The 11,313-nt window shown below is 32.9% G+C and overlaps 1 protein-coding gene across 1 annotated transcript in view; it reads right to left on the reverse strand.

The window, feature by feature from the left end:
- LOC115884599 overlaps nt 1-1,777 on the reverse strand; it is a 94,098-nt gene extending 92,321 nt beyond the window's left edge. The window contains exon 1 of the mRNA XM_030903228.1: nt 1,523-1,777. Coding sequence (XP_030759088.1) covers nt 1,523-1,559 — 37 coding nt within the window. The 5' untranslated portion in view covers nt 1,560-1,777. The remainder of the gene's footprint in view (nt 1-1,522) is intronic.
- Nucleotides 1,778-11,313: the final 9,536 nt, after the last annotated feature.

The following is an 11,313-nucleotide window of genomic DNA, read 5'->3' on the forward strand; positions in this document are numbered from 1 at the left end:
ATTGTGTTGCAATAATAAAAATTATACTACCTTATACAAAGTGTCCAAAAATTTATATTAAATAATGATTAGCTTTAAATGGCAATAACTTGTTTAATTTAAATGGAACACCCCGTATATTTCAGGTGAATCAGATGCACAATTTAGTTGTCTATCAAGTAGTATTATACCATTTTTTATCTATCTCTTCAAATTTTCAGAGAAAATCCATTTTATTATAATTTAGACCTCATTTATCACTGTACCCATGGAATATTGACATTTTAGATTTTTTTAAAGCAACATATTTAAAAAATTTACCTGTGGTAAAAATAATAATATTGCAAGCCCATTTGTTTACAAAAAGAAAACTATTAAAATTTTTGTAAGAGTATACCAATTAAATATACCACCATTACTTCAGCCCAAAAATTAGTTAATTGCATTGGTACTTAATTGTTTTAATTAATAAATTATTCTAAATAAATGTGGATTTGACTGAGAAATCAATATAATTAAAAGTTATAAAAATGAACGCCTCTGTTATAAATAAGTATTCGTCAAAAAAATTATATAAAATTTATAACTTTTTATCATACTGCGTTAATACACATACAAAATTCAGTTTTTTAGTATTTGTTGCAATTATTATAAATCAACGTAAACCGTCAATTAATGTAGTTTGAATACTGGGATCATATTAATTGGTCCTCTTTAACAAAAAAAAAATAAACAGTTTTTTTTATTTTTTAATGAAATAAGCGAACTATATCGACAATATTAGTATCTGTACTCTTTGAAAATGTGTTACATCTTTAAAAATCATTTAAAATGTCAATATTCCATGGGTATAGTGATAAATGAGACCTAAATTATTAGAAAATGTATTTTCTACGAAAACTTGAAGAGATAAGTAAAGAATAGCATAATACAATTTGATAGACAATTAAATTGTGCATCTGATTCTAGTAAAATATACAGGGTGTTCTATTTAAATTAAAGAAGTTATTACCGTTTAAAGCTAATAATTATTTAGCTCTGTATAAGGCAGTATTTTGTTTATTATTGCAATACAATATCTGATGAATAAATAAACTTCAGTAAATATTTAGTATCAAAAACTTTGATACCCTTGGAGAAATGAAGCTTAAAAATGTTTACTGCAATTTCATAAAATTGAAAATATTTCAAAAACGGTAAGGTTTAAGTATAATAAACCATAATCAAATTTACGTTTATTTCAATCGTAGAATCTAAAAATAGAATAATATATAGGGTGTTCCATTTAAAAAAATACAACTATAATATTTTTTACTTATTTGGGACACTCTGTATCTCGTAAAAATATTACCAAATATTTTTAAATTGTAGCTCTAATAGTCCATCAACGAACCCAAAACTTACAATTTGTAAAAATATAATTGTTTAGCTGCAATACTCCGTGTCGTATGTGGTGAACAACCCTGTATATGATATAAACTGACTCTGTTATTTTATTTCCGAAAGTCTATAAAAAACTGGAACTTAGATCGAAGTTACTCACCAATCAAAATCAAACTTATTTGAAGTAAAAGTACCATGGTAGTCAAATTTTCCAAAATTCAAAATTAATAGGACCTATAAAGTTTTCATTATTGGTTTAAAATCACAAATTTCCAAACACCCTGCAACTTGACAAAACGCGGAAGTACCCTATTAGGGTACCACAAACTAGCGCGACGACGAAGTACTTTTACCAGCGAGTTTACTGTTACGAGCGACCAGCGAGGCAAGAACCGTACTGCTGCTAAGTCTATGGTTTTCGATAGGGAACTGGTGCAATGTCAGTACTGGCTCGTTGTCTACAACCTTGGAAGGCCGTCTTTTCGACGGCACCACGCTATGGTGGTACCTACTGTAGCGGATGTGCGTATCCGCGTTTCTGCGGGGTAGTGATTTCTAAGGCTTTGTTGGCTTTGTTGTTAAGAATTGCCGCAGTTTTGTTTAAAAGAGAATTTTTTATAATAGTATGTATTACAACTATGACTTTTTTAATTAGACACGTTTATGTTAACATTTATAACTAAGTAATGAGTATTGTAAACTCACTATATTTATTAATAAAATTAGTTAAACAATGTGTATACTGTTCAATTTGCGAAGTTTGAAACTTTCGTCATAATTTTCGGCGCCATATAGCTTTTCACGCATTTCCTGACTTGGTCCATGAGTTGTAAACTTAGATTAAGAATAAAAAGTTGTAAACTATGGAGTGTAGAGATAACTGCAACCTTTACCCTACCTCTACACTCCATATTTTAAACTAACAATAACAAATTTAATAACGAAATATTAAACAATGGCAAATTTATTGTAGCCTACCCGCGGTATACAATGAATAAATACGTCCCCTAATAATATGTCCATGGATCTTATAAGCAGGAATTCCACGGGACAAACGAATGTTGTGACTTGTTTTGCTGCTTTTTGTTCTTTATCTTTCACGATTCCTCTGGAAATTATTCTTTGCAGAGTCGAGCATGAAATTCCTAAAGCCTCCGATGCTCTCCATAAAACACGTGAATATTTTCGATTTAGTTGTAGAATGTAGAATATTTAGGAGGGTAGTTAATCACCGCGACCTTACAGATCTATTGTGTGTTCCCCTTTCTTGAGTTATAACGAGTTGTAACTCATCATACAGTCTCAATGCTTTAACAAAAGCCAGTATCTGAGACGGCTCCACAGAGACCAGCTCTCCATTCTCGACATCAGCCGTACCAAAGTTCATGGCACGAATGGTCGTCGTCTCGGGGCACTCAGTGATAAGGTGTTCTAGTATTTTCCTATTTTCCCCACAGAATCTACATTCGCCGTTGTTTCTCATCTTCAGCCTATACTGAGATGTTCGTGGAGGAGACAGTGTCCTGTTAGAAACCCCGTGACAATCCGAAGATTGTTTTTACTCGAATCTAGGAAAACCTTTGATTTTTCCCGGTCGTAAGTTCTGAGGAACTTTTTCGAGTGTCTTAGACCATTGGAAGTGATAAAAATCCTCTTCCGGGAAAAAAAATTTCGGGAAACTATCGGAGTCGTTAAAATTTAACTTTGACAGTCGGCGATCCGTATTGTTCGATTTCGGTGGGTAATACAAATACGATGTTTGCCTTTTTCTATTCGTTCACTTTAGACAAGGAAGTATGACCCTTTATACGTAATGAAGATTAAGTTAGGTACGTTGTAAGAAATATAATGGACTTATAGTCTAAAAGCTGGCTACATAAAAAAACCTTATCATCGTTGCATGGCTAATTTTTTGTGTGAAGTATCCTTTTGTGTAGCCATTACGAAATAGTCATGTCTGTCAGCGCGAACCCGGGGCTTAAAGCGGGGGCGGCCAATCGAAAGGGTGAAATTTTGATACTAAAATTATTATAAGGTACACGAGTTATAATTGCGAAAATAGTTTTTATTTATTATTAAGAAACGTGGAAAATTGTTGGCAGACATTTTTCTAGTCGCTAAAATGCCGACAGACAACGCGAAAGAGGCATGAAATTTTAAAAATGATTAAAAAATTAAATTTGAAGAATAAAAAAAATTATGGCATACATGCATGCCGATTGGTGGAATGACATATTTATTTATTTTAAAAGCCGTATGCAAACGGGCAGATAAATAAAGAGATCGTGGCTAAATCAGCTGCAGAGAGGAACGCTAGCGCTTTCAGGGAACGCTCGCCGCCTCATCCATTTAAGTATAGATAAATCATTATACCATTATATTATATATATTTTTTTATTGTTTCAAAACAGATATCATACTACTCTGTCTCACTATTTGTATCATTGACTCATCGTAATGCAGATCCCCGCTCTCGCAAACGAGTCTAACTCTGAGTCGATATCTGCACCGTAAAATATTTGTAGACTTACACTTATGTTTCAATTGATAACGCGGCCAGCGTTTCCTGAAAACGCTTATACAGGGTGAGTCTTAAATAAGTGAAAATACTTTTAAGGGTGATATATTTCAACCCCAGGAACACGTCTATGTGATTTTTTTTTCTCGCAAAAAATGATGTAGAAAATCGTGCATTATTTTTAAATTTTTATAATTATTTCTTAACCTACCATGCTTACGGCTTTACTTAAAATAAAGTCCTCCTATTATGTGTGTCACCTCACTAAGGGATAGAAATGGCAATGAAAAAGCAAACGATCCAGCTAGAAAAAGAGCAAACACTCCACTAACTGGACCAGAACCGTTCTGCTTCCGTAACCTGAAATGGGAATCCTCCAAAGGTCTAAGATACTCGAAGAAATTTCTCAAAGCTTACGACCGACAAAAATCAAAGATTTTCTTGGATTTAAGTAAGAACAATCTTGGGATTGTCACGGGTATTTTAACAGGACACTGTCTTCTCAACGAACACCTCAGTAGTAGAATGCAGCTTCTGTAGGGAAAATGGGGAAACGTAAAAACCGTAAACGGAAAATGGAGAACACCTCAACACTGAGTGCGCCAAGACGACAACCATTTGCACCATAAACTTTGGTACGATTAATGTCGGAGATGAAGAACTAGCCCCTGTGAAGCCGTCTCAAATACTGGCTTTTGTCAAAGCCCCGAGACTGTGTGATGAGTTATAACTCGTTATAGCACAAGAAAGTGGGACACACAATAGATTCCTACAGATTCTACATTCAACAACACTTCTGTTAAATTAAAAAAAAAACAGCTTCGTCTGTTAGAACATCGCTATCTGTGTGGCAACAAGGTCGAAAGTGCAGAAAAAGAGGCGCGTGGCAAGATTTTTGGGTGGAAATGACGTCAGCAGCGACCATATTGTCTTTCACGGAGCGTCTCGGCGTCCTATTAATTAGGAATTAAAAGTCGGGCGGTCCTGAGACAATTTCAAACCCGCAAGAAAGAGTTTTTGCGCGAAACTATTCATAGACAGGCACGAGTGCATTTAATTCAGTACTTCCGAAAGATTACTAGAAGGAAAATTGAATAGCACTGTCTTTTGTCGCTCCAGAAATAATAGAAACTTAGAAAAAATTAAAAAGAAATTAACTATTTTACACAATGTTTAAAATAACTACATTTCTATAACTTTCAGCTCTTTGAACGGATTGAATTATGAACAGGATCAAAACTTTTTAACGAGGTGTAACTTAAAAAAAAGACGGTTTTCTACTATTACAAGAAAAAAATATAAGATCACTTTTTATTAAGAACTAGCTTCGTAGATTTCATTCCTAAATATATTTCTGGGTTACAAATTAGAGCGGTTCACAGAATTATATCCCAAACCTGAACATTTCTTCTAAGTATTTTACAAATTGGAGGGACATCCGATCTTTTGATCGCAATATCTGAAAATTTTTGAAACGTTAGTCGGTATTACAGGATAATCAAATTCATGTTCATGTAAAGAATCATTGAGAAATTTATACCAGTAAACACTGAAATCAAATAGTTTAGCCCAGTCAAATTAGAGAAATCGGTGGAAAAAAATCCCACAGTTTTGAAAATGGTTTTAAATGATTTCTCTAGACTTGGGCTGATATGTGTCAAAAGTCCTCGAAGATAGACGATGAGCTCGTGGAGAGGAGAGGAAATGGAAATGGAAATGTCACTTTTATGACGTTTTAGCTTATATCTCTGAAAATATGACACCTACGAAAAAGTACCCTATACAGAAAATTGAAGATCAGAAAATTCTCTACAAAATTGCGTGAATGAATATTTTTCACAGGTATAACCTTTAAGAGTTACAGGGTTGACAAAATTAACACTATTTCTCATATTGTATTTTCGTATTTAAAATCGAATTAAAGTCTAAATTTAACCTTTCATAATATTAATGGTAATATTAAGGGGTCCTTATGTTATCTTTCAAGTCTTCTTTGCCTCGTTACTTTTTGTCTTCCGTTGGAGAGTGCACACAGGACTTATCAAACAAACTTATCTGCAAGTTAAAGATTAATGCATGCTTTCTTTACGGTAAAAAAAGTATACCACAGCATGTAGCGCCTGGTAGTTGTATATTATGATGATATTCTACATCATTTCTTCCTGTAGGTACAGTTAACGTGAGTGTGCGTGAGTGTAATATTTAAAGTACGTCTGCTGGATCTGTGTCTATGAAAGGAACGCGGACAAAAAACATTTAAATAAATAGCAATATATTTTATACGTCGACTTGACGAGTACGTCACCGCAAATCGCTCCGCCCACTCATTTTATTGGCTACTTACAAATTTGTCGAATTTTTATTGATGGGACGCGTTGTCTAATTTTTTAGGAAAAACATCGAGAGAATATCGTTTCCCCTCTCACGGATACCCCGTAGCTACAAAACGGACAGACGTACTGTACGTATTTGCACTACCCAACCCATTTCGCCAATATAGTATCAGTCTTCCCTGCATATGAATGTAATTTTGTAATCATAATCTGTTTCCTTTCGAGCCTTCCCAAATACCCCCAATTTTTTCTACGTACTAAATACTAGGAACTAACAATAATCATTCTAGTGAAAGTTTGAAACACCCTGTGAAATATGTTAACACAGCAAGGAATTTAAAAAGCATTTTTTTGTCTAGGTGCATCCTTTCTCAATAGTTTGTTTTTTGGTTCATCTCAATAGCTTTATTTTTATTGAGATATTCGGTTTTGAAAAAAAACAATAACATTTTTTTCGTCATTTTTAGGTTAAAACTATGACTTCTTCAAAAGCGAATAACTCCAAAAAAAATAGCTAATGAGATGAAACAAAAAAATAAACCATCGAGAAAGGATGCCCCTAGATATCAAAATAATTTTTAAATTCCTTGCTTGTTTAACATATTCCACAAGTGTTCCAAACTTTCACAAAATATTTGTGTTCAGCATTTTGTATTCCCAGCATTTTGTGTTCCCTCGTATAATTGACAAATGAAAACTTCATTTTTAATTTAGAAAGAAATGCTAAAAAGTCAGTTACAAACTAATTTAGTTACAAATTGCTTAAAGGATCATCAAAATCGGTCCAGTAGAACACAATATATAAAACTCTAAAATACATCAAAATTTTAAGGTGTCATTTTTCGTGTCGGTGAGTATATTTATTTAAAAAAGAAAAAATGATCGACTCTCTTTATTCGTAAGTAAACAAAACCAGGATCTTTAATACAAAAAATAAATTACACAAATGCAATATTAGATCAAACTAACATAAAAAGTATCGTAGTTTTTCAAAACTCCAGTTATTAACAATTTCTAGAATGTTTAACACCACGATTAGAGATTAGATTTTAATTCCCAAGCACACTTTTTGTAATATTATGAAATCAGTTTTAACATTTTTAAAAATCTTTTGACATCATCTCTGAGACACTAAAATTAAACCGCTATATTTTAAAATCACATTAGAAAATAACGTAAGAACAAGTCCCTCAGGTGATCTAGTATATTAAAAAATTATGCATTTTCTGACAAAAACTCCCTTTCTTAGATTTTCCACTACGTCCATGATCGACGTAGCGGAAAACGTCTTTGCGAGTTTCGCTCAAAAAGAAAAGCCAATTATAAACCCGGCCCTAGCGGCGCCTGCAGCCCGCAACAGCAGCGAAAGGAAGGGTAAACGTCCCCTACCCTTAACAGCAGGGGCGAAGGTCAGGGTCAGACTGAACCCTTGACTTGCATCGGGAATATTGCCACGATGCCAGATTGACGAAAATATCGGAAAATTTAAATGTATCACGTTTGTTTAGGGTATTAAATTACAATATTAACAGTAGAGTAACCCAGAATTAATTGCACTAAGAATAGCTCTCGGCTAAATATTTTGAAGTAAAACTTCTTTACGCGCGATGGGAGTAGAAATTCAAGGCCGTGACACACGAGAGGCGCCAGGAAAAGTGGTAACGATCGGAGGTTAAGAAGGAGCGTCGTAACTTGGGACGTATGTGAGCTAGGGGGCTGAAACTCGGAATGTAGATGGCGCTCGAAGAGCCCCATCTTTTCATGATATTTTGACGATGTTTCGTGCGCTACGAAACCCAATCATCAATGAATCAAATCAAAAAATCGTCCGATTTAAATGGAATTTGGTATGTCAATAGATTAGACCAAAGCCTACTTACTTAAACCTTTACACTGAAAAAATATTGTTCATAATATTGTACAGGGTGGACCATTTTGGTTGTTTCTATAGGGTATCTAGGACCCCGTGAGAAATATTCAAATTTTGAAAAAATTACAATGGCGCAAACGGATCGTGGCTATCTTGATCGGTTTCGACTACAGGGGGATTCTTAAATTTTGTACTTTTTTAAGATGTTCGATAGTTTGTTTATTTCAGCAACCACAGAAAAATTAACTATACATTCTAAAGGCACTTTTCTGTGTAGAATGCAGTGGCGTACTCAGACTTTTTTCGAAAAAAATATTTTTTGAGATATTAACTATACTTTGTATCCCCTGTATATTTTTAAATTTTCTTATTCAGCTTGGCATGGGATTCTCGACAATATATAACACTCTATATTTATTTTCACTATTAACCTCAACATTTCAAATTTTTCTTAAATTATCCACTTAGTAGATAGTAGGCCGCGCCGAGTAACAAAGTAAACGGTTGTCATGGTGATCGGAACATACCTTTGATGGATGCGGGACATTTCATTTCAACAGATTGAAGTGTGTGTAATTTCAATAATAAAAAAATTAGTAAATTTGAAAATTTTGAGAAATATAATATGTTAGAATGTTATATTGAGTCTAACAAACATAAGCAAATGACAGCTAATTTATATTTCGGTATCCAGAGCGCGAGCAACGAAACCCAGCCATTTTTAAAAGGTTAGAAGATAGTTTAGTCAAATTTTGGACCTTTTCAAAAACCGCGTCCGAAAAATTATCAGAAAGAAGATGAATAAAATCAATTTATTAATGTCCTCGGAGCCGTAACACTAGATCCAACAACATCAAATAGAGCTATTAAAATGCTGTTAGCGGCGGCGTGCGGAGACGGTACCAACTCTGTCTAGATTATAATGGGCGGCAGTTTGAACATTTAATGTAGTCTTTCTGTTTTTATTTTTTTTTATATTGACTGAGAAGCCCGATTGAAGTAACCTCTTGAGTTTATATTAAAATATGTTCTTTTGTTTCTGTCACACTTATCTTTTATTTGCTTCGTATTGTTCGAGTTTATTTAATTCCTAATTCATGTATTCGGCTCCGAGGATATTAATATATTGATTTTCTTCATCTTCTTTATGATCATTTTTCGGACGCGGGTTTTGAAAAAATCCAAAATTGACTAAACTATCTTCTAACCTTTTAAAAATGGCTGGGTTTGGTTGCTCGCGCTCTGGATACCGCTCAAAATATAAATCAGCTGCCATTATTTAAATTACACACACTTCAATCTGTTGAAATGAAATGTCCCGCATCCATCAAAGGTATGTTCCGATCACCATGACAACCGTTTACTTTGTTACTCGGCGCGGCCTACTATCTACTAAGTGGATAATTTAAGAAAAATTTGAAATGTTGAGGTTAATAGTGAAAATAAATATAGAGTGTTATATATTGTCGAGAATCCCATGCCAAGCTGAATAAGAAAATTTAAAAATATACAGGGGGTACAAAGTATAGTTAATATATCAAAAAATATTTTTTTCGAAAAAAGTCTGACTACGCCACTGCATTCTACACAGAAAAGTGCCTTTGGAATGTATAGTTAATTTTTCTGTGGTTGCTGAAATAAACAAACTATCGAACATCTTAAAAAAGTACAAAATTCAATCAAGATAGCCACGATCCGTTTGCGCCATCGTAATTTTTTCAAAAAAAGAATCCGAGAGTGCAATATCAAAATTTGAATATTTCTCACGGTTTCCTAGATACCCTATAGAAACAACCAAAATGGTCCACCCTGTAAATATATATATGAGTTTATTTTTTTTTCTTAAACCTTTAGAATTATATCCATATATATATATATATATATATATATATATATATATACATATATATATATATATATATATATATATATATATATATATATATATATATATATATAATTATATATATATATATATATATATATATATATATATATATATATATATATATATATATATATATATATATATATATATAGCATTATATATATATATATATATATATATATATATATATATATATATATGCATATGAGCAGTTATTATTATTACGATATACATATATATATAGCATTATTATATAGATACGCATTGACAAATGTCTCTGTGTTTTAGGTAATTGAGAGCAGAGCTTGTCTTGAACCAGCACAGGAAGACTCATCGTTGCTCGGGATTATAACCTGATAATTCTGAAACCACTAATGGTCTCTGGTAGTGGAAATACCCAGGCTCATCTGATGATGGGGTAGGGCCCCGAAACCGGTAGTGAGAGCAGGTTAATCCACATTATGTCGAACACAGCGTGGAATTAATTTCTATATTAGCAGTTCAAGGCAAGAAACTCTTATATAATTTTATTATATACCTAAAAACTGCAAGAAATTTATTTTCCATTATATAATTTGGGCTAGCCGAAAAAAGCCTTTATTTACTATCGATAGTTGTGCCTCGGTGGTACGAAAGTACTACCATTGCACGCAGGCCGCTATCTCGCGATGCGGGACTTAATATCTTACCGCTACTTTACGACAAGTCGTGTTTATATACTCTGCGCTGTGCTCGACATATTGTGGAAATACCCAGGCTCATCTGATGATGGGGTAGGGCCCCGAAACCGGTAGTGAGAGCAGGTTAATCCACATTATGTCGAACACAGCGTGGAATTAATTTCTATATTAGAATATTAGCAGTTCAAGGCAAAAAACTCTTATATAAATATATATATATATATATATATATATATATATATATATATATATATGTATATATATATATATATATATATATATATATATATATATATATATATATATATATATATATAGTATATATATATATATATATGGCAAGTATATATATATATATATATATATATATATATATATATATATATATATATATATATATATTATATATATATATTTTCCTTTCTGGTATGGTTTTTTTTTATTAATTGTAATGGAAACTTTGAGCAGATAAAGCTCATCATGGTGGTTTTTTCAGCATCTTGATTTTAGCTGCAGCCGCCTTGCTACCACCAGTCTATATAGAAGAATGTGTCAGACACGTAGCAAGGCGGCTGCGGCTTCAAGAATAAAGTGCCTGAGAAAGCCCACCATGATGAGGCGAAACGTCGCATAATAAAAAAAAAGTTTTTATTTTTAATTAA

This window comes from Sitophilus oryzae, unplaced genomic scaffold, assembly GCF_002938485.1.
Source record: "Sitophilus oryzae breed Bouriz unplaced genomic scaffold, Soryzae_2.0 scaffold_302_pilon_pilon, whole genome shotgun sequence".
Classification (NCBI taxonomy): domain Eukaryota; kingdom Metazoa; phylum Arthropoda; class Insecta; order Coleoptera; family Curculionidae; genus Sitophilus; species Sitophilus oryzae.